This window comes from Xenopus laevis, chromosome 2L (assembly GCF_017654675.1).
Source record: "Xenopus laevis strain J_2021 chromosome 2L, Xenopus_laevis_v10.1, whole genome shotgun sequence".
Taxonomy (NCBI): Eukaryota; Metazoa; Chordata; class Amphibia; order Anura; family Pipidae; genus Xenopus; species Xenopus laevis.
In genome coordinates this window covers 143,024,175-143,048,652 of record NC_054373.1, presented here as the reverse complement: position 1 = coordinate 143,048,652, position 24,478 = coordinate 143,024,175, and the positions used below count along the sequence as shown (strand labels likewise).

The 24,478-nt window shown below is 39.2% G+C and overlaps 1 protein-coding gene across 6 annotated transcripts in view; it reads left to right on the top strand.

The window, feature by feature from the left end:
* Positions 1-24,478, top strand: part of kmt2d.L (lysine methyltransferase 2D L homeolog) — a 99,348-nt gene that overhangs the window by 6,388 nt on the left and 68,482 nt on the right. For all 6 annotated transcript variants that reach the window (XM_041582489.1, XM_018247369.2, XM_018247368.2 and 3 more), the window contains exons 2-15: positions 9,950-10,036; positions 10,511-10,625; positions 13,064-13,272; positions 13,371-13,480; positions 13,557-13,719; positions 13,893-14,058; positions 15,807-15,921; positions 17,027-17,199; positions 18,250-18,392; positions 18,489-18,578; positions 19,881-20,731; positions 20,911-21,030; positions 23,798-23,920; positions 24,003-24,107. In XM_041582489.1, the coding sequence (XP_041438423.1) occupies positions 9,988-10,036; positions 10,511-10,625; positions 13,064-13,272; positions 13,371-13,480; positions 13,557-13,719; positions 13,893-14,058; positions 15,807-15,921; positions 17,027-17,199; positions 18,250-18,392; positions 18,489-18,578; positions 19,881-20,731; positions 20,911-21,030; positions 23,798-23,920; positions 24,003-24,107 (2,532 nt within the window). In that variant the 5' untranslated portion in view covers positions 9,950-9,987. The remainder of the gene's footprint in view (positions 1-9,949; positions 10,037-10,510; positions 10,626-13,063; positions 13,273-13,370; positions 13,481-13,556; positions 13,720-13,892; positions 14,059-15,806; positions 15,922-17,026; positions 17,200-18,249; positions 18,393-18,488; positions 18,579-19,880; positions 20,732-20,910; positions 21,031-23,797; positions 23,921-24,002; positions 24,108-24,478) is intronic.

Genomic DNA, 24,478 nt, shown 5'->3' with positions numbered 1-24,478 from the left:
AATAGCTGCACACTGATTTTAATACACAAACTAAAGAAATACCAATTTCAGTGCAATAATTTTTTGTTATGAGAGAGAGAACCAAGAAAGTATATGCTTTGTTAGTGTTCTACACCATAATAGCATTTGGCTGCAGTCTTACCAAGAAGCATTATTATTTAAATGTTTGTGTAGTGTCTTATATGTGCAGTCCAGTCTGCTTTAATCTCCTGTATGAGGACATGAGTTATGCAGTGTTTTTTGTCTTTATCTGAACTGATGCTTGTACTTCAGTTGCAAGTCTGACCTTGTAGTGCCAACATAGATGGTTATACAGTACTTTAACAGATGCTGTCCACATTAAGGTGGCCATACACGGGCAGATAAAGCTGCCGATATCGGTCGTTTGGACCGATTTGACAGCTTATCTGCCCGTGTATGGGGGCTTCTGGCCACGATATCGATCTGGAAGGTTGGATTTTTACCCGACCGACCCGTCGGAGCCGCTTGGCGCATCGTAATTCGAGCGTTTGGACGGCCGAACGCTCGAATTACCCCCGATATAGCCACGCAGTTTAGTGGCATATCGGGGAAAGACATCGCCAAACGAGCGGATCTTTAAGTCTATGGCCACCTTTAGTCCTTGCCCCAGTACAGCTTTCAGACTAAGGGGCTGCTTTACTAACTACCAAGAACTCTGATCTTTACAGAAAAAGTAAAAAATGTTTTCCCCTTCCAACCCCTAATTTGCATATGCAGATTAGGATTCGGTTTGCTATTCGGCCAAATCTTTTGCTGGGGGTTCGGCCGAATCCAAAATAGTGGATTCGGTACATCCCTAATTATTGGCATATAAGCGCAACCGGTTCTCCTGCATAGTAGTAATTTGGCTCTCTGTATACAGCCATCTCGGTTAGTACAGGGTTGGTATTTTGATTTAATAGAATATTTGTAATGGGCATCATTATCATAGGTTCTTTCTGCCTCCAGTAGATAGAATAAAGACACTGGGCACATTTTCAAGACTGGGTTATATCTGCATTAATAACTTTTTTTTGTGTATTCACTTCTTGGTTTGAGAGTCAAGGTAATATTCCTTTCCTCTTTTGAGGCTAACTGGAGTGTACTTATATATTTCTGCTTTTAAAATGTAATTTTTCTTGCAGCCATGAGAGCTCTAAATATTAAACAATACAAGATGCAAATGAATTTAGCATGTTTCCATTAGGGGGCCGCCTCAAGCTGCCAATGGTGCAAAAAAAGTTATTAAAACTTTTGTATCTGCTGCTTACATTGAGGAGCATCTGCTTATACCAAATTGTACATATTTGGTTGACAGTATTGTACAGTATGTACATGCAGTAATCGGGGTGGGTGAAATGTAAGAAAACACCAAGCTGTGCTGATTTTTGTACTTTGTATGAGAACCAAGGAGAGTTTTTGTTGGTGGTGTGACAGTTTTGTCTTGAAATGACAGGTAGACCATTGTTTTGGAACAACGTTTTTCAACTTTCTTTATCAATGTCTGTGCAGAGCTGAATTGATGTTACATGGGCAGTATGGAATATCATGCCAACTATAAGTACATTGACCAGCATGCAGAAAAATAAATTACCAGCATTTCATCTTATCCATGATGTAATGCTGACCCGCTGCTAGAATCATCAATGCAGTCAAAATCATAATGTCATTGGTAGACAATTGAAATCTAGTGTATTCTCAAGGCAGTTTCTATATTCTATATTTTTTCCATTTTTCTTCTTGTACTACCAGTAAGCCAATTAAACAGTACCGTATAGTATGCCCAGGGGCATACCTGGCCCCTCCGCCGCCTGAGGCAGCAGCAGTTGCTGTCGCCCCTCCCCTTGCACTTACCATTTTGCACCTGAGAGGGCCAGTACGATAGAGCAGAGAGCCTAACTGTGCTCTCTACGCTAGAAGAGTCGAATTTTGGAAATTCTGCTCTTAAAATACCAGGAGCGACATATTTGCCGCCCCTGTTACTTAGTGGGGCGCTGCTGCCTGAGACGACAGCTTCAACTCACCTCATTGGCGAAGCGCCCCTGAGTATGCCCTATAAGATCTGAAACATTAGGTTTGTTGCATCACACCATAGTTTTGTCCTGATCTAGCCTCCGGATCTGAATAGGGCAACATTGGTGCTATATAATGCAGTTCTTGGTAGAGTGGCCTTTGCCCCCTGGCTTTTTGACGTGATCCTGTGGGCTTTGCTACCTGCGACATTGTGTCTTTATTTTCTGCACAAAGCACGCCAATCTAATCTCGTCTTGCTTTAAGGCTGGGATTCTTGATTTAAGGTGGCCATACACAGAGAGATCCGCTCGTTTGGCGATGTTGCCAAAACAAGCTGATCTCTCTCCGATATACCCACCGATATCGGGCTGATCCTAACGAATGGTAACGGGTGGTCGGATCACAGGACCACATCAACGAACATATGCGCCCGCAATCCGACAGGATTTTTAGTCCCATCCGATTGAGATCTGGCCGACTTTTGGCCAGATCTCGATCGGGGAAGCCCGTCGGGGGGCCCCATACACGGGCCAATAAGCTGCCGACTCGGTCTGTTGGCAGCTTTTATCGGCCCGTGTATGGCCACCTTTAGACTAAAGCTGGCCATAGACGCAAAGATCCGATCTTACGAATCATCATACGATCAGACTTCCCCATCTCCCGACCTGCCACTAACCATTCAGATCAAATAAAGTAGTAAAAGAACAGATCAGCCGATGTTCTGCCCCTGACAGAAATCGTACGAAAGTTATGTCCGACAAAGCTGGTGACGGTGTCCCGCTGAAAATCGTACGATTGGCAATACATGCAGAGATATTAGCAGACGACAGAAATATTTTAACCTGACTGATCGACCAAACAAGAGATCTCCGCCAGATGAAAAATGTTGTGACTCTCCATGCACGGTCCAAAAATGGCACAAATCCTCTATTTGTACAAGCAGATCTTTGCGTCTATGACCAGCGTTAGAATGAAGACAAGTGACGATTTGTTGCAGTGACTTTTTACATGAATCACGGTGACTGATGGCCATACCGCAAACGTTCCAATATTCATTGCGGCGAATTGTAAACTATCCTATGGCCACGATCAATCACCCCAGTTGTAGTTTTTAAAAGTTGCGGTGACTAAATATCACATACCTTTTGCCCTTAACGAGATACTGACACCATAATTTTTTTTTTTATTATCCATCATAACATTATTTTTGAATGCTATTTATAATTTTGGCATAAAAGTATCTGCCTGATGTTTTTAAATTACCTTTCTTACCCCCTTTTTTCCCTATGAGGGGCCTGCCATATTTGTGCAGCAATAGTGTGTTAGCATTAGAAACTCTAACTGACAAGTTGAGAAGGGACAGTCAGTTTGACAAAACGGTCCGGTTTAGGAACTTCAAGTAACAATTACTTACAAAAGCAGAACTACTGTATCAGCGAATAAAAAAGATCAACATGACCTATAGGTAACTTTTCATGTAGATAAATATTTTGAAACCATTTTTAGTGTATCACTTTAAGGTGGCCAAACACATAACAATTGCGATATTTCCAAGATTATTCATTTTCATTACAAACGGTAAGAGGGTATACTGCTGAATCGTCAGAATGTTATTGTTTCACCTGTTTATTTGATGATTCGACAGTATACCATGCCTGATGTTTTGAAGCCTTCCATGCATTGGCCAATCGACAGGCCAGCTGATGGCAAAGTCTTTTGCCGATATCGTTCAGCTTGATTCTCTCCATACACACACCAACACAGTAATATCTGTGCATGTTTGGCCACCTTTATTTATTTGACTGACTTCTGCTGTATTAATTTAGGAGTGAGAACAAGATAAAAAAAAACTGCTTACAATAGCAATTACAAATAACTTTCAATTCAAAATGTTCAGTGGTTTTAAAATTATTTGTAAATTGGTGTAAAATGGTTTAGCTCTTTCTTGTACCTCCCTCCCTGTATACTGGATTTCTCCTACCCAAGTTCATACAGATTTCATTTATTTAGGGCCATGATGCTGTGCTATTATGTTCCCCATAGTTCTCTTTAAGAAAAGTGGTAAGCAATAAGTCCAATGGCACAGTAAGCTAAACTGTTTTTTGTTGTTGTTAATTTAAAGGGGCAGAGATATCCCCCCCCTCCTTTTCAGCATTGGTGTAATTAATAGGGCGTGTGCTGAACATAATTCTTGCCTACTATAAGTAATGTTATTTTTATTTCTTAAAAACATATTTTTTTTTTAGATAAAGAATAACTCGTTTTGGCACATTATGGCTGCTGAATTGTTTTCATTTTGCTCTAAACTTATAAATAGTAGAATCCGTCTATGCTTTCAATATCAGAAAGGGGTTTATACTAACCATTTTCAAGCATTTGCTTGTGGGTACTTTTGTAAAATCTTTCCCTTTGCTTGCTGCCTTTGTTCAGCTTTGAGATAATGGGAAGCGCATTCTAGCGAGGACTGGTAATTTTTTTTCCCCTACAATGCAAGCTGTAGAACCAGGAAGTTACAAAGTGAAAGTGGTTTCATTCTCTGTAGTTAATGAAACAAACCCTTCCTTCATGGCCTCCTTCAAAAAGTGAGTTAAGGATTGTAACTAGTATCCTGAAGAAAGTGCATACAGTTCAGTAGAGAATAAAACGCTAGCACCCTATTTGTTTACCATGGATCAGTCTATGAAGATGGATCTTTTTCATTATTTAGCTATAATGATGGCAGTTTTACATGTTTTTATTATGTGGAACGTGCAGTCCAGTTAGAAAATTTTCTGTATAAAGCTCTTTGTTGCAAAGGCTCCAGACATCATTCAAACAAGATATTAGTAGTCCATGCTTGTCACTTGGCATTTTGACACATTGCTCTTGTTGATTTCCATGGGTCACCTCTTCCCATTCAAATCAATGACAAATTATCTGCATATAGCAGGTGACTGGGGTAATGTTATCAATGCTTTCTCTCTTAACTGCACAGGCAAATCCTTTGCCCTGTATGACCCACTCAATCATGTCCGAAGCAATATTTATGCAGAAACTGTCCGTGTGTGCATTTTAGTGCTCTGTACTCGCATGCATGCATGTTCGCATTTTGGTTTATGTATTTACAGTAGAACCCCCATTTTACATTTTTCAGGGTGCTAGAAAAATGCTGTAAAATCAGGGAAATACAATATGCATTATATTGATGGGACCACAAAAATCAGTGTTAAACAAGGTAATATTCCAAGGATACAAGTTGAATCAAAACAGCTTCAGGCAGTAGTTTTAAACTGCAATGTGTTTATTAGCAGTGTAGGCACACTACATGTTTCGGGCATAACCCTTTATCAAGTGTCAAGTCCGAAACATGTAGTGTGCCTACACTGCTAATAAACACATTGCAGTTTAAAACTACTGCCTGAAGCTGTTTTGATTCAACTTGTATCCTTGGATTATTGCACATGATGTGTAACACAGACACCTGAATCTACAGCTGTGAAATAATTGAGTTTTAGAATCTGAATCATATCTACTATATAAAACAAGGTAATACGTCATCAGTATATTTAAAATTAAGGAACTTTCATAGACTGAACAGAGATTATTGGATAGATAATCTTTGCTTAAAACAGTGTTTTGGGAAATTTAATATCTTTTTTAATGTGTGTTGATGTTCCTTATCTTTTAGAGTTAGCAGGATTGGAGGTTAAAGGCACACCTATTGCTACATATTGTAGCATTTTCATAAAACTGTTTTTAATGCTTTGTGATTTAGTATGTTTATACATCCTGGTAACCCTGGAAATTGGGGATAGTGGCACGTAAAGACGTATTTCACCTGTTCCTTCTTGGTTTTAATAATAACCATTTTTGCTGGATTAGGGGTGATTTTTGTATTGCTTGGTATTACAGTGAAAAAAAAAAAACAAGCACTTGTGCTGAACTGGTCAGTAATTCCATAGCAATTCTTTCTGTTCCCCCTCACTTTTTAAGCAATGGATATAGATTGCAGATGTTAATCTACTATCATAGGGTACTCAAGGCAGTCTAAACTTAAATATTATTATGGATGATATATCTGTATACTAAGCCTAGTGGTTCAGCAGATCCATATCTTCAAAGCTGTCCACAGGACCTTAATATGCCATTGTTTATTTTTACTGTTTGAATCAGTCTGTAAACTTGGGTACGTGGCAGTGGTCCAGTGCAGGTGGTTTGAATCTGTAGAAAAGATTGGGAGCTACTGAAAGCATCTTAAGAGGCACATATCTTTACTGTTCAAGAGATGTATAGTGTTTGGTCTAGTTGTTTGATAGTTCTGGCACAGAAATTGCAAAATGGCAGGCAATGTGCTCTTAATCTTCTGTGTTATATGACAATATGTTCCATACATGATTAGGTAAATCCAGAGCTCAACATTGTGGTTCCACACCACAGTACAAAATGAATTGGGGGTTTCTTAATCAGACTTGACCCACTCATGCACTAGTTACACGAGGGGTAAAACTATGATAATCTGGTAAAATTAGTCTGTTGTACCAGTAATCTAGAATTGTACAAGAATCTGTAGTCCTAGAAGAAAAAAAAAACAAAAACAAGAACTGCTTTACATATCGAAAGAAAGTGTAATTCTAAGCACCTTTCTAATGTACAATAATTTAAAATCTTCAGTTGTTATAAAGCAATTTGTAAATGTAAGGCAATTACTAGTGAATATTAAAAGCAGAGAGCATAAAGGAAGAAAATAATTACTGGTTTGGCTCTTGTAACAATTTATAAGAAGCATATTTTCCTCCTAGGTCTCCGTTGATTGCTATATTGTTTTAGAAGTCAGAACCAGAACCAGAGTGTAGAGAACATAAATAGTGATGGGTGAATCTGAGTTTTTGGCGAAGTGAAATGGAGAAAAATACGCCAAATGCCTTGAAATCAATGGGCGAAAATTATTTTTTTGTTTTGATCAGCGGCAAAATATTTTTTTTCTTTACTCTTTTGGAGGTTTTATTTTTTCACTCATCACTTAACATAAACCACCATAAACAGATACTACTTTCAATAGCCATTATGTTTACAGATACATTGAAATGATTAGTACATAAACTATATGACAATAAGTTAGTTGTGCTCAAACTCTATTCCCCCTTCTGTGAAGTTAATTTAATTAGGCTAATTATTGCCTCTGCTCACCCTGTAACTTGGTGGGCCTGGGTGCAGATGCCCCGGACCTTTTGCTTATTTAATCTACGTTCACAGGCATTCAGTATATGCAGGTCACTCACCGCTTGACGTCCATGGTCCAGGTGCAGTGCCCCGAACCAGCAGCTTTGGGAGACACGTTGGTCCATATTATCCAATGTTGCGCGCACTTTCACTTTTCACTCATAGGCATCACACATACTCATTGCCTATGACGTGTGATGACACACGAAACGCGTTAGATCATCTGTTGGGGAAATAAAGCCTTTTAAAACCACCTCTGTCTGCCGTGAAAGTGCACGCAACATTGGATATTACTGACTGACATTGAAATGATTACCAAATGTTAATGTGCATTGCAAAGTTGTTTGGGATTCTCTGTTATATAAAACAAGTTTTGGGTGGACATCCCTGTCATTTCCTCCAAGATTCAGTCACTCTGATGGGATCCTTTGTTTATAAACAAGAGCGTGTTTCAGTATTCTGATCACCTGCATGTATGTGTAAGGAAGAGAACAATTTTCAAGTCTGCCCCTACACCCTTTATATTATTATAGTATTGCATATAGTCTTTGCACTTCTAGAACATTTGGACACTTGATGTTTGAAGTATCATTGACTTTAGTAGTAAAGTAACAGATTTATATGACTTGTAGAAAAGTTCCTGTGAAATACAAGCAAATCATTTTTGTATTACAGTTACATTTATGTATTACAGTACATTCTGTAGTAGCTGTGCTTTGAATTCATATTGCCTTTAAGCCTGCTGTCACAAATGACAGAGCATTACACTACTATGTTCTAAAAGTGCTTTGTTTTCTTTTCCCTATGCCTAATATGTCCACTACATTCGAAAAATGGATTGGTTGATTGTGGTGCCTGCTCCAGGCAGAGCAAACATTTGCAACCTGTTATCCAGAATGCATAGGACATGGGGTTTTCTGTATAAAGGAGCTCTCTGTAATTTGGATCTCCCTACCTCAAAGTGGTGGTTCACCGTTAAGTTAACTTTTACCCCCATATGTATTAAAATGCACTAAGCTTGCCCAGGAGCAGTAACATATAGAAACTAATAAGATGGTTTTTTTTTTAACAGCTTACCAGTAAATTCTGCCTTCTGATTGGTTACTATGGGTTACTGCTCCTGGGCAAACGTATTGACTTTTATTACATAACCTCCTTTGTATGTTATAGAATGGCCAATTCTAAGAAACTTTTCAATTGGTCTTCATTGGTCTTTTTTATAATTTTTTTATTTGCCGCCTTCTTCTGACTCTTTCCAACTTTTTCCAACTTTTCAAATGGAGGTCACTGACCCCATCTAACAAATACTCTAAGGCTACAAATGTACTATTATTGCTACTTTTTATTATCCAGTCTCTTATTTAAATGGTAACCAGATTGCTGAAACCACAAACTGGAGAGCTACTGAATGAAAAGCTAAATAACTCAACCACACATAATAAAAAATTAAAACCAAATGCTAATTGTCTCAGAATATTACTGCCTACATCTTACTAAACGTTAATTTCAAGGTGAACAATTCCTTTGTCTCCTAAAAAAAAATTAAATATTAAATAAAACTAATAGGATTATTTTGCCTCCAGTATGGATTAATTCAATTTTAAATGGGGTCCAGTGCAGGCAGCTATTTTTTTTTTTTGGTTAGAGAAAAAGGTAAATCATTTAAAAAAAACATTTTTTTTAATTAAAATTGTCTATGGGAAATGGCTTTCCTGTAGCTTTCTGGATAACTGATCCCATACCTACTTTTAATGATACCCCCTCTTGGGAAACTACCATACAGATGCAGGGCCAGAACGGTTGCAGGATCTACTGTATGGTATTTATTAGCTTTATGGTTGCAGAAATAACCCTAATCTGGAAAACTCCCAAATCCTGAGCATGCCTGTTGTAGATCCCATACCATTCAAATGGTTCAAATTGGTGCAGGCAGTGTAATCCTATGTCCTGTTGACATTTCCAGCGTACTGTATACCCTTGAAGACTCATGCAGTTATCAACCATTTAACTGAACCTTTGAAGTGGTATCCAACCACTTTATTTGTCTTTGCTAAATGTTACTATGTATAGTATTGTACCTTCATGTGACAGTCAAGAGTGTTCATATAACCACTGTAAATTAAAACCACTCTGAACTGATATCTGTAGGACACATGTGATGCTTGTTTCTAATCCATTACCTCTTTGTAATCCTTTGCATCTTCTTGTTTTTGGACATGGTTTATTTTTAAAGAGGCAGGATACACCTATATACACATGTTTTTCCCAACATGAGTTAAAATAAAGACATATGCTGGTAATACATTCTTTAATTAAACCTAATGCATATAGTATGTAACAGAGTATTGTTTTGCTTTCAGGATTACTACCTCACCTGTAGTGTACAAATCTGTTAAAAGTAGAGACTCTGAGCTGTGTAAAACAACTTTTCACACCTTGGTTGTGACTAGTTTGCTTTACATGTATATGCAGGGGGTTAATCTGTGCATTGATATTCTTATTATCCACCATGCAAGTACCAAGAACATGGAGTAGTTTCACTTCTCATGTATTCCCTATTTAGGAAATATTTCAAAATACATTTAGGCTATATAAGACACTGCCCCTTTAAAATACCACATCATCAATAAAGCACTGTATGTGACATCCACAGTCAAAAGTGAAGAATGCATGAAAATGTAATTTTATAAAAATCGTTGCTAGTGTTTCTGACTCTTGCTATGGCTGTTTTTGACAGGTCTCCCGGCACGGGAGGATCACAGATTTGGAACAGGAATGGATGAACAAAAGGCATCCAGCGAGGACAAGGAATCTGAAGCATCTGGTACGTTCATACACTTGCTGGGTTAACAAGCCTTCGAACCGCTCGCAACTGTGTCCTTTATCTTGTGCAAAAAGTTTGTTTATGCAAAAAGATCATAAAAAGAAAAAGAAAAGTTGCAAGTTTTAGAACGCTGAATATTAAAATTGCATGTGCTAATGAATTAACTTGCATCCATATGCAATATTCACTCAGGCCTCCTCTGCTATATTTATTGTGCACAATAAGATGTACCCCTGTTTGAGATGCAACATGCCAGCAGCCAACAAATAATCTGTAAAGACGAATATTTTCGTCTCTCTCTTTAAAGATTCGTTTGTATATAATGAACAAAAAACACCAAGACATATTTAACTTTAAAATCGCATATTTAAAAAAAATTGACGTTGCTGGTCCTTTAAATACTGTTGTGTAAGAGAACTACTGAATAATGCCTCCACTAATGTTTTGATCATCCTGTTTCTTCTTCTATATTAGCTGATGAAAATGCTTCTGATGGGGCCTGTGAAGCAGAAGGGGGTGAGCCCATTAACCCTGCGCAATCAAATCCAACTGACGTGGATGAGGCTCCTTTAGTCCCACCATGCATCAGGTACTGACATTAAAGGAGACCTATTGTGTGAAAAACATAAATGCACCAGTGCAGTATACATAAATATAGAAACACTGTGCTTAAAAAAAATAGTGTTTGGGTTTGATTTATTGAAGATTTCTGCAAAAACCCTACTAGTCCCCCTCCTAATTTTCTGCTGCCTCCTTTCCCAGGTTGTGCAGGAATGCTGGCTACACACTGCACTGTAGGGTAGGAATCAATCAGAAGCTAGGCTGACCTAATAGGAAACTGAAGCCTGTTCTTACTTGTGCGACTGCAGCGCTGTGATTGGATATTCCTCTTTTATTTTGCTTTTGGCAGGCACTGTTAGGAAACCCCACTCCTCATTTGAAACATGGACAGGCGCAGTAGCAGATCTATAGGAAGCGCCAGTAATGGGCCATTAAAAGAGGGGTTTCACTTATGCTGTATGTCACCTTTAACATTTTTAGTGAGCTTTCAATAAATAAGACCTACCTCCTCCAAAATAAATCGTCCCCAAAAATCCAGCTCAGATATTAGTATATAAACCAACTCGTAAAACAGAAACACACTCTGACAGGTGTGGTGCTTTAGAAGACCTACCAAAAAGTGCTATTATTTTGGTTGCCTTCAAACAGCTTTTTATGGGCGTTCCCATATGGCTGAGATGGTGGTAGTCGAGGTTTGACTGCCTTGCCAGTGTACCAGAAGGTCTCCCAGTGGGCTTAAGCCTTGTAGCTAAGAATGATTGACAATGACTGTTTCTCATGTAATACCTGGAATATTATAACTATTATCATCTAAATAATCTATTTAATTTGTTAAGGAGAGACTTTCCTGGAATCTTTCAGCAATGAGAAGAATTATATAGTTAGGTCTAAAGTTAAAAATGATGGTGCAGTTTGCCTAGAATATTGGTTAGGCTGTTATTCTTTTTGTGACTGCACTAAATCCTTGCCTGACCGTTAAAAGAAAAATATCAAAAAATAACTTCCGAGCTATACCAGCTTTCGCACCTCACTACTGTCTAAATATCCATGCGAGTTGTTCACCTTCCAACATTTTTTGTTCAGTTGTTTTCAGATAGTTCACCAGAAGTAGACTTTTTTTCAATTATTTTCTGTATGATCGTTTTTCTAATACTGAAATTTTAAATGGGGTTGTTCACCTTCCAAACACTGAACCACCACTTTAAAGCTGAATTTTTCACTTAAATTGATACTTTTAATTGATGCATTTCTTATCTTTGGCCCTGCTGAGTGGAATCCCTGAGTTTCATTAAAAGCAGCTGTTAGAATTGATACAATTGGTGCTAATATTCCACAGATGCTGCTGAGGAATGTATAGACTAATGTAGCAATTAAATTTAGCAAATTGTAACAGAATATGCCCTGAAATTACTGAGCTGCCAGACTGAAACACCAGAGACAGTCTCATTAAAGGGGAACTCCTGCTTTCAATAATATACCCATCACAGTTACCTGTTTCTTCAAAATGTATGAATAAATTCCATTGTCTATGCTGAAATCCAGCTGTTTAACAGTTCTTTCTTTTTGCATCTTTTGAAATCCTGGCAGGGAAGGTGGGACTAAACACTGATGTTACAAATTGTAACAACTTCACAGTTTATAGACGGCATGCAGGAACTAAATAACCCACAATGCATTGCACTGTGATGTTCCGTTCCTTATTGCAATCACGTGTGCAGGGAATTGTGGGGTTTGGAGGATGCATGCTAAGGGCCACCGCACACGCTGCTATTTCAGGAGATTAGTCGCCCAGCGACAAATTGGTTCTTCTTCGGGCAACTAATCTCCCTGAACTGCCTTCCGCCTGCTAGAATGTAAATCGCTGGCAGGATGGCAGGAGGATCGCTTCAGCTTTCTGAAGTCGTCCGAAGTTTCCTCATGAGGCAACTTTGGGGCGACTTCAGAAAGCCAAAGCAATCCAACTGGCAGTTCGGAGAGATAAGTCGCCCAAAGAAGAAGCAATTTGTCGCTGGGCGACTAATCTCCCGAAATAGCAGCGTGTGCCCTCACCATAAGGACAGTTTGCTGTTGATACAAAGTAACAGTAGTCAGCCAGCTCAGTGAAGTAGTCCGACAGAACAGCAGGAGAGCAGGGGGCTAGGCTTAGGGAACTATTCCAAACCATTAATCATTTAATTGATGTATATTGCAAAGTTGCTTGAAATTGTTATGTTTACTTTTAAAAAAGCTTCAGTTATGTTTGTGTGCAGTTCCCCTTTAAGTTTTAAACTTGCATTTTGGAAAAAACAGTAAAAAATAAAACATGCAAATCCATTGAAAAAAGCCTTTATTTCTGGTGAACAATTTGAAAACAACTAAACGTGTTTGGAAGGTGAACAACCCCTTTCAGTGGTTGGTTGGTTGTTTATAGTCTTCTGGGATTTATGATTATGGAACTGTGTTTACTCACTTCCTTGTTCTGCTTAGTTCCAAAAACAGGAGCTGTGCTCTTTGCAACTGTGGAGAGTGGAGCCCTCAGGGCCAGCGGGAACTTCTGCGTTTTAACCCTTCAACAGACCACCCAGTGCCGATTCCTGGCCCCATTCAGGTGCAAGAAACTTCCACACAGATTTCAGACCCCTCTATAATTGGCTTTGAAGAGGGTGTGTCACCTGCACAGCTCTTTGAACCTACAGGTAAAATATGGTTTAATAAAATGTTTCTACACTATAATTTTTTTATAAAGAGAAAAGCCATCTGTTGCAGAGTATAACATTATGATGCTTTTGCACAGGACACTGTTGGGCTCATCACTGGTGTGCATCCTGGTCAGCAGGAGTAACAAGTGTTGAAGGGACTGGACTGATCAATGTGGACAAAGCTGTATACTCAGGGATATCACAGGTCAGCGTTTGCCATACTGTGGATATGTTTACTTTCATGAGTAGACCTGCTGTAATTGTGTTTTCTCTCCCTATAGAAATGTGAATACTGTAATCGAATGGGTGCTACCATTCAGTGCCACTCGACAGGGTGTTTGCGCCGGTACCATTTTCCCTGCGCAGCTGCGAGTGGATCCTTCCAGTCCATGAAGACCTTAAAACTGCTGTGCACAGAACATCTTAAAGAAGCTGTTTCAATGGGTTTGTCTAACATATATAGTTGTTTTTTTTGGGGGGGGGGGGGTTCTTTTTCTGAACAGAAGCTTGTTTGCAAATCGTAGTAAGAGATTGAGTGCACAAAAAAATAAGCAATTTATAACAATGGCTGATACTGTGCCTCTATTAAAGCTAAGTAGTCCTGCTTGTTTCCTTAGATGACTCCCGTTGTGTGCTGTGCGACAAGCCTGGTGACCTCATAGACCTCCTCTTCTGCACCAGCTGCGGGCTGCACTATCATGGCGCCTGTCTGGAAATCACAGTCTCGCCACTAAAACGCTCAGGCTGGCAATGCCCTGAATGTAAAGTGTGCCAAACCTGCAGGTAACTAAGATTATATGAAGCTTGATTATGTGACCTTTTTTTTACTTGGCTGGTGGTGTACTTTTAGCTTTAGGGTGCTTGAAATACGAATGCATACAAAGGCATTCTTGAGCAATTTATGTGTTTTAGCAAAGGCCATTCTCCAGTAGGGATGCACCGAGTCCACTTCTTCGGATTTGGCCGAACCCCCGAATCCATTGCGAAAGATTCGGCGAATACCGAACCAAATCCTAATTTGCATATATGCAAATTAGTGGTGGGAAGGGGAAAACATTTTTTACTTCGGTTTGTGACAAAGTCACAAGATTTTCCTCCCGCCTAGGGTTCGGCCGGGCAGAAGGATTCGGCCGAATCCTGCTGAAAAAGGCTGAATCGAATCCTGGATTCAGTGCATCCCTATTCGCCATGGCAGGGTATTTTCTGGCATTTTGTAGCCGTGACAAATATCAGGCGACAGGTTGCCCCCTGTGTCATTTCCCTTAAGTTTGAGGCAGGTGCTTAATACCTCAAAGATGACCTAAAATAAGGATTATCCCTTGTGTTTCCTTGTACAATACATTTTGCAATAGGTTATGTTCTGTCAGATCAGTCAAAGCAGTTATCAGCAGCACACCGTAGATTTTATCAAAACATTTCAAACAGGGCAACGTTTTGGGCCACCCGGGCCTTTAATCAAGCCTTGAGAAAGGGCCGGGTGGCCCGAAACGTTGCCCTGTTTGAAATGTTTTGATTCAATAAATTTCACGTTTGTGCAAATCTACGGTGTGCTGCTTTGACTGGATTACTTGACCCTGAAACAGGTGTGGTTCCTTCAGTACAGCACCTGGTACCGCAAAGGTATGTGTTCAAGGTTTCTCGGCACCTCGGTCTCTGCATATATTCTGTCAGATCAGTCACATCAAAATAACTGACTAGGAAAAGTGAATTGGATGTCTCATGCATGGAAAAAAAAACTTGTTAGAATCAAGTGACACTATTGCAAGGTCTTCCTCAAATATGGGTCTGTGTGCATATGTATGTTTGTGATGAGTGGGCCAGCCTGAAACCTGCGGGTCGGGCGGGTTTGGGCCGGCTCCTGCACAAAATTGGAGGTCTGGGTTGAGCTCTTCTCCTGCTCTCCTTGTTCGCGACCTAGCACTTCCAGCCCCTAAATTTATAGACACTAACCCGTCCTACCCCGTTCGTGGGAAATCACTATGGGCGCGGAACGGTGGGTTAGTAGGGGGCAGGTTGGGGTTGGGTGTGGTTGGGATTTTCTCAACCCACACAACGTGCGTGCATATATGTATTTGCCTGTAGAACTATATTTTTCATGCTACTAGAATATGCAGCACCGTTTATCCACAGCTATAAAAAACTGAAGAATCAGCAAAACTTGTTTTGTTGCTTTTAATTTTATTCACACTCTACTATTCAACTTCAAATCTTATTTTCCAATTAATATATATATTGTGAGATAGATAAAAATGTATTTTCTTTTTAGTGTGGTTTGGCAATATGGAATGATCTTTAAGTTAATTTAAAACATTTAAAAAAAAGTAATTTTTGTTTTTGGCATATTTTTGTTTATATACGCACAATATACAATTTAATTTTAAATGTAAGTGTAGTATATATGTTTTATTATGTCCGTATTCTATCTCCTGGCAAGCACTGATACAAAAACAGGTGATACACATTTAAGTTTATGGATGAGCAAGTCAAACCTGCTTTAAATGTCTTATGTTGTATATGTTACCCTGTTGCAGGCAGCCAGGGGAAGACACAATGATGCTTGTTTGTGACGCATGTGATAAGGGATATCACACCTTTTGTTTGAAACCAGCTATTGAGTGCTTGCCCACTGACTCATGGAAGTGTAAGGTAAATATGAACCTAATAGGATACATCATGTTGCTTAAGAAACATTATTTTAATATGAGGCATTTAATAAAAGGTCATTCAAATATGGAGCTTTTTTTTTTTTTTCTTTAACGTGAAATATTTTTTTGCCCATTTGCAAGTTAAAAATAATTTTAATTTTAACTGGAGTGCGATCTGTTGTTATTGTGAATTAAGAGATCTAAAGTGTTCATTTTTGCTGGGAGTGATGTGTAAACATGATATTAATTACTGCAAGTTTTTAACCTGACCTAAAAAAGGGCATTCTGCTCCCAATACTAGCTTGTTCCTAAAGAATGGTAGGCTATAGAGCCAGAACTAGCAGTAGAAACAGAGGCACATAACTTAGGTGCAGTGGAGAGGTGGGGTACAATTTGAGACATGTGTGGATCTATTTTTTATAGCCCAACCTGCCTTACCACTCCCACATATCTCCATGTAGTTTCAACTGATGCACCCCCGCAGTAAGCGTCGTGCCAACCAGAATTGACGTCACACATGACTATTGTGGCATCACATGTCTATTGTTTTGTTTTTTTTTTTGTAAAAAGAATTTCAATTGCTTCACCCTTTAACTGCACTGGGGTGTTGTAGGTGTTGCCCACCTACAACACCCCAGTGCAGTTTAAAGGGTGAAGCAATTGATTAAAGGATACCCGCAGGCCACCAACACAATGGGGAGAGTAAATATATTCCGGCCGTGTCCTGAACAATTTGCGGATATTCCGTGGGTACCCAACCCACTGCAGAACTCTAACATGAGGGTAAGATAGGTCATTAAAAGCATCGGCACATGCTTTAATTTTACATAACAAGCAAAGACAAATTTCTGATGTCAGTATCTCTTTGAGAGCCTCCATTTATCAGACATAATTTAATGCTCAATACATTGCATTGTGATTCTATTGTTGCTTTCTCTAATAACTTATAGTGCTTCTCAGATCTGTTGTTTCTCATGTTTGTGCCTCTTGCTGAATTTGTAATTCTGCCACCTTCAAAAAAAGTGGGAAATGTCACAGTATTGTAAAAAGTCGTGTTTTAAAAAAAACCCTTCACATTACTACGTACTTATCTTTGCATTACTCAGACCTGCCGTGTTTGTCGCCTATGTGGCTCTCGGACAGCACAGATGAAACCCGGCAGTCAGTGGTACGACAATTATTCAGTGTGTTCAATATGCCAAGAGAAGAGGAATCAGGCAGAAACTTGTGTCTTGTGTAGTCACTCTCTGCCAAAAGAGAAGTGTCCCAATTGTAGCAAGTAAGTACTGAATTAACCTTCTTTAGGGGTAGTTACCTTTTTCAAAACTTGATATGAAATAATACACCACACATAGTTTATTTTCAGTTGCTTCCTATATGTTAACTTTTTTCCTTTTTATATACGTATAATTTTATTTTAAATTGTCTTCTTCTCACTGTTGCAAGTAGTAGCTAAACTGTTAAAATTTGATAGATTATTTGTGGTTCTTTCTGAGCAACAGCTTTGTAGCTACAATAGGATCTATTATTCAGGATGCTTGTGACCCGTGGTTTTCCACATAAGCTGTATTACCATATTTTTCAAGCCAATAGGACAAAAAGGCTCAAGTTTACACAGATAACTGATAAACTGTATCAAATACAGTCAATTTAGTTGTTACACAGGAAGAGCTCAAATGCCTTTCATGGTTCTCTTCACGACTATAAAAAGAAAACCTTTCATATAAGACTGTATGTTTGTTGCTCAAAAATAACTTCTTTGTAGGTGCTTTATTAATGGATATAAACTTTATGTAAAAACAGTTTTTTTAACATATAATAATTGTTGACCCTTTTGCTCAGCTGTGCTTTGCCTGAAACTTGCCTGTGGTCTGTCACTGATTTGGCAGCAGCAGATTGAACTGTAGTGCACTTTATCAAATTGGTCTGTGTCCAGGCTCTGCTTCTCGTATCAAAAGTCAAATAATAATTACATTTTTATATTAAAAAAGGACCATTTTTGGTGTGCTATTGGAAGGGTTTCTTTATGCAGCTACTTAGACCATATTTTAAAATTCTGTTTTGTTTGTGAGGGAGTTTCATCCCAGATATCCAGCATGTGTTTTAAGTGAACATTGTTGTGTATTTGTATGGACTACGTTGCAACATTCTCCCTCTATGCTTTGGAAATTTGGAGAGATTTTCAGAATCCTTCATGTGCCTTTGTTTGTTGGGTCTATCTTTTCTGGTAGAGTTTCCCTCACTCGTTATTGAACAGAAGGGGCAATTATATATATAAAAAAATCTTATATGAATGTCTGTTTAGCTACAGATTTCCTTTTATTCGCAGTGTCCATCAAACAGTTTGCGCACAGGCTGATGACTCTACTCCATGCAGTGCTGGTTGCCCATTAACTGATAAACAGTCGCTGCAGGAAAATGGCAGTGAGATCTCAAACACGAAGCTGTCTGAATGTGAAGCCAAACCACTAGGTATAGTGAACCTTTTCTGAACTGTGGCTACATAGCTGCATATAATTTATGGTGGGGAAAGAAGACAAGAAGTTTACAATTGTCCTTTGTTTGTAGGGATGTCTGAGATGAATCTCGATCCCCTTCAGAAGAAAGTTTCATCTGAAACACTGATGGAGCCTATATCACATTCTATGTCTCTGGAGGGTAAGTAATAGTAATCTGTTTACTTTCTAAGTGCTCCGCTGCATTCTGTTACAGTAAGAGCACTCAAAGCTCTTCTGGCTGCTGTTTGCTCAAATGAGTTGCAAATTTTAATAAACAATGTCAGTTACTGAAGGGTGGGAAGTTTACACTAAAGATGGACAAACACGGGCCTTTTCTATATAGTAAATAAACTGATGCCATGTTACGTGCCATAGACAGTGTGAATAAATTTATATTGTCGTTAGAGCTGAAGCAACTGTTCACTTAAAGGAACAGTAACACCAAAAAACAAAAGTGTTTAAAAGTAATGAAAATATCATGTAGTGTTGCCCTGCGCTGGTAAAACTGATGTGTTTGCTTCAGAAAAACTAGTATAGTTCATATAAACAAGCTGCTGAGTAGCAATGGTAGAAATTGAAAATAGGCTATATGGCACAGGATAAATAGTGGATAACCAATAACACCATTATGTTCTACAGAGCTTATCTGTTATCTGCTGTGTAACTTGAGCCTTTTCTCCTTTGAATGACTGCCCCCATGGCTACACAACAGTTTATTTATATAAACAATAGTGTTTCTGATGCAAACACAACGGTTTTACACTGCATTATATTTTTATTACTTTAAAAAAAAATGTCATTTTTTGATGTTACTGGTGCAATGTGTTGTATACGCTACAGTTTTTCAACCCAACAGATTGGTGAGCTGGCCAATTTCCAGTTACCTGTTGGGATCATCTGGCCAGTTTACAGATACAAAAATCTTACAGATCTTGATTTAGTCTGTTTTTTTGTTGCCAGTTCTCAATTGAAAGGAGCCTTATGCTTGCAACTGTTAAAGGGATATTTTACTGCAAATATATTTTCAAAAATAGTGAGGATGCCCCTAATTATATAGTTATACAGTTTTCCAGTTCTGTAGTCTTTTGTCCTTTATTTATACACATGCACCTTTCTGTAACATTATTGAAATGCAGAGTGTAGCTATTGGCAAAAAACTGTTTGCATGTAAGTTGCCCATGTGGTTAATAGTATAAGTTTGGCTGGGGAATTGGTACAGTATTCAATTAAAATAGCCAGAGAAATTGGAATCTGTGCTGCAAAACAACATTCAATGGATGTTGCTGCTCTTACCTAAAACTGATGTAGCTAGTAGACTATATTGAGCCAGTGTATTGCATTAATTTAGTTCTCTGTTGCAGCAACATATAGGCACATATTCAACTACAGATTTGTAATCCTACTAGTTAAAAAAAATCTAGAACTGTAATAATGTTAATATAATCCTCTTTAATGTCTCTAGATCTTGTAACAACAGAAGAAGATGGTCCTTCCACTTCAGACAATGAAGCTGCTGAGGCACCTCCTGTGGTCACAGAGCAGTTAAGGGAAAAAAGCCCACCCCCTTTGAAAGCTGAACTACCACCTCTAGAAACAGCGTCTGATGCTTGTGATTTACTTGATGAGGCTCCTGTGCTGGTCACTGTGGAAGATGAAGAAATGGAAACTGAAGATACAGAGACTGGGTTTCAGGAGGTGCAAAAGGAAGTGACTGGTTCGGTACTTGTTAACTCCAACATTAAGACTGATTCTCCTCCTTTAGTATCCGATGCATCCCAGGCATGTGCCTCAGTAACTGAGGGCTCTGACATAAGGCTTACAGACACCACTCATCTAGCTAGTGAGTCTTGTCAGAGTCCTTCGAAGACAACTAGCTGCTCTCAGCAACTATCTCTTTCAGACTCTGAAATGACTGTTGAGTCTGAGGATCCTCCCTGCCACCCTAATACAGAGATGTTAAATGCTGACAGTACATTTTGTCAAGATACAATTGGGGGCTACTCTACTCGCAAAGAGCAAGGGCCACGCAGACCTGTTCTTATAAAGTCTGACATTGTAAATGAGATCTCTAATTTGAGCCAGGGGGACACCATAGGTAGCTATCATGGCTCTGATGCACTAGGTTCCCCTGACCCTGAGGGCGGGTCCCTCTCTATGGAGATGTGTTTGCATAAAGAGGATGGATCCTTGCGCATGTGCAATGACTCTATAACAGAGACAGATGATTCTCTGCTCTATGAACCCTCTGGGGGAAAACTAGATGCAGAAAAGACTCGTCGAAAAAGCTCACCAGGGCGATCAAGGGTTAAACAAGTGAGTATTCATGCATTGGCTGACCCATTGATATCTGCAAATGAGAGATCCTTTTTGTTTTAATCTGTAAGTGACTTGTATGGGCATTGGGTGAGAGAATTTATATATTTGACATAAGCAGAAAAAAATGCTGTCCTTAGCTTGATAGCAATTTGCTTTGTTTTTTCTTTTTAACAAAGGGTCGAAGTAGCAGCTTTCCTGGAAGAAGGCGACCCCGTGGGGGAAGTGGTGCTGGAACTAGTCGAGGTAGAGGAAGATCACGACTTAAATCTACAGCCTCTTCCATAGAAACTCTTCCGGTAAGAAGAGGTTTGGGAAATCTGTACTGTCATAATTGAGGGTTTTTGTTTGTGCTCAGACAGCTTCTCAACCATTTCCTGATTGCCTAATCACCAGTTAAAATATCCCTTTTATTGCCAAATTAAAAGGATCAGGATTTACAACAATTGTGTACTGACCAATCGTACTACATAAAAAAATGAAAATGTAAATTGTGGTTTTAGGTGCTAGCACTACGAAGACTGTAATGTTAAAGCAGCTAATGCATATCCTTTTCTGCCTCTTGCTGTTGGTGGGGAGCTCCCTTTTCGGCTGCATAAATCTGGAATCATCAAAGGGGTACTTCGAATTCTCAATATCTCACAGACAACAACACCGCAAAGCGAGAGTTCGGGGTTGTTCAAGAGACAACACAAGTCCCTATGGCTTGCTTTCCACAGCACAAACAACTGAAATAATACAGGAAGAGTGGAACCCGCTGGAGTGGAAATTCCAAGCTACAAAGAAATCTTCGAAATCCAATCCCTTCCCTAAAGACCTAGTAAACAAGTAGTCCAATACTGCGGCAGTTGGCGCTCTAGACTATCAAAGTCTAACACTTTGCCCGTAACTGACGCGGCACCTTCCATCAACTGGAAGAAATCCAACCTACAACCCAGTTACCAGAAGAAATTCCTGGGCCTAGAGTTCAACACCACCACACAGCTAGTAACACTTACAAAAGAGAAACAGTCCAAAATCAGAGATCAGATTCACTCTCCCTGCAGAAGCCAACAATTCTCATGGCAATGAAGGTGCTAGGACTGATGGTCTCGACTATCGAGGCTGTCCCGTTTTCACAAATTCACCTACGTCCTCTCCAATACTATTCGCATGGAAAAGGGTGCCAACATTTCAAGTCTTTACCCTCTCTCAAACAATGAGGGAGGCCCTCCAGTGGTTGTTACAACCAAACAACTTGTCCACAAGACAACCTTGGGCTATTTGGAATATTAACAGATGCCAGCCTACAGGGCTGTTGAGCAGCGTGGAACAATCTATCCTCTCAGGAGACAAAACTGCCAATCAACATCCTAGAGTTGCGAGCTGTAAAACTTGCTCTAAACCACTGGGCACATATTCTGAAGGAAAAACCAGTGCAATCAATCTCTGACACCAGCTCACCTGGAAAGTAGTATTCCTAGTGGCGAATTTCTTCAACCAGAAGAGTGTTTGATCTGAGTGCATTATCCTGTGAACCTCTCTTCTTGGTGTTCCCTAAGGATAAGGCTGTTCTACAAACTGTTACATCATTCCTACCAGAGGTAGTTTCATCCTCCCACATTAATCAAGATATCATGGTACTGTCCTTGTGTCCAGATCCTAAAAATATCAAAGAACGACGACTTCACACTCTAGACATAGTCAGAGCACTTTGGTGATATCTAGAAAGATCAAAGTCCTTCCGTCAAACCCAGTCACTCTTCGTTCAAATCCTATTTCATCACATAAGTCAAGCAAAATTTTTTAATTACACAATAGAAATTATTTGAATCTTGTTTCCTTCAGTTTGTGAACTCATAATAATGGCAAGCAGGCAGGAGCCATTTTGTGGACACTGTTATTAAGGCAAGCCTTGCATCATCTCAGAATTTTGTTTGTGCACCAGAATGGGGGACCCGATGTCCATCCCCATGCCCTGGTTACACAATTAAATGGTGAAGAGACAGGGGGAATGTGTGGAGAGCATTGACGTTTAGGAAGTGCTGAATGTAAAGTGAAAGTAATTGTCTGCCTAAGGCATAGAGGAGGGGCAGACAATATTTGATTGACTGCGAGTATTTTTAAACACGTTTGCTTTAATAAAAAATAGAAATTGGATTTCATGTTTAATTTGAAAAGGACTTTTATTATACAGCTTTTTGTCTCTGGGTGACTGGTCCACTTTTAAGTCCCCTTAAGTCCCTGTGTCCCCCTAAGACGACAGAGAAAACAGGATTTTTGTACTCACAGTTAAATCTGTTTCTCTGTAGTCGAAAGGGGGACACAGGGCTTCCCACTCTTAGGACGAGCTATTGACCTGTTGGTCATGTCCAGGATAGCCACCTAGACTACCGATCTGCCTGTTTGTTCGTTATTGTTGAATACATGGTGCTTTCTTGTTCTTAGTTGGGACACTGTACAGGAGTAAGCCCGGTGTGGCATGCCCCCTTAATTAATACAAGTGGCCTGCCTCCTGGAGGGTGGAACTTAACCCCTTAGGTCCCTTTTTCCCCCTTTCGACTACAGAGAAACAAATTTCACTGTGAGTACAAAAATCCTCTTTTCTAAAACAAAGACCTAACGTTAACCAATTCAGGGCAACAGTCATTATATTTTAATTACTTTAAAAAGGCCTTTTGTCTTTTGGTGTTGCTGTTCCTTTAATTCACTAGTTGTGACTGGAGCTCATAGGACTTGCATGAGTTGCACAGTCCTTCAGGCAATCAAGGGAGAATTATTTTGTCCCCTTTACAACTGAAGAGAAAAGGATTTAAACAGTACATACATTCATATTTGCTGAATCTCAAATATGGTATAGATCGAGACAGCTAATCTGCAACAACATTGGGTCAGCTGTGTCCCTTGTATAACGGATTATGTAAAAGCAAATATTTAACATATAAGGAAACACTTAATGTACTTATGTCTCTTTTTGTCACCTGGAACATTTCTAATGCTCTGCCATAGAGTTCCATCATTCTTTGTTCACTTTCCTATTTGCCCATGCATGCTTGCTTTATGTTTTTTTTGTTCTTCTTTTGTAAGGTGCTAGATGTGGAAAGCTCTCCCAGCAAAGAGGAGGAGGAGGAGGAGGAGGAGGAAGAAGATGATACAATGCAGAACACAGTTGTGCTTTTTTCCAACACTGATAAGTTTGTGCTTATGCAGGTAGGCTTTTCTATATAAATATTTTATACTTTATTTATGTATTTACACTTTAAAATGAACTTTAATTCCTTTTGTTCTCTAGGACATGTGTGTGGTATGTGGCAGCTTTGGTCGAGGCTCAGAAGGGCATCTACTAGCGTGTTCTCAGTGTTCTCAGTGTTATCATCCATACTGTGTAAATAGCAAGGTAAGAACAGATATGGATGCAATTGATTCTCATATTGAAACCTGATACAGATACAAAGTCAGTTTAATTTTAGACTTAGTGCCAGAAAACTTGAATTTTATCTAATATCTGACCATGCAACTTGTGCTGCCGGTGTGCCGAAAACATTCAGTAAACCGTGTTTGTCAGAAAAGTAGTAGTGCTGGTACATTATAGTGACATTCCTGCAAAAGCCTGTAATGTGTCAGCATGATTAAATCATACTTGCATATCTTTTTTCCTGGAGTGTTAGTTTTGATGGAAATGTAATAAAGCTATCCCCTCTACCTAAACTGGTATTCACATATCTCTTACAAACGTATGCTAGAAGTACAATCAGCCCTTTAAAAGCT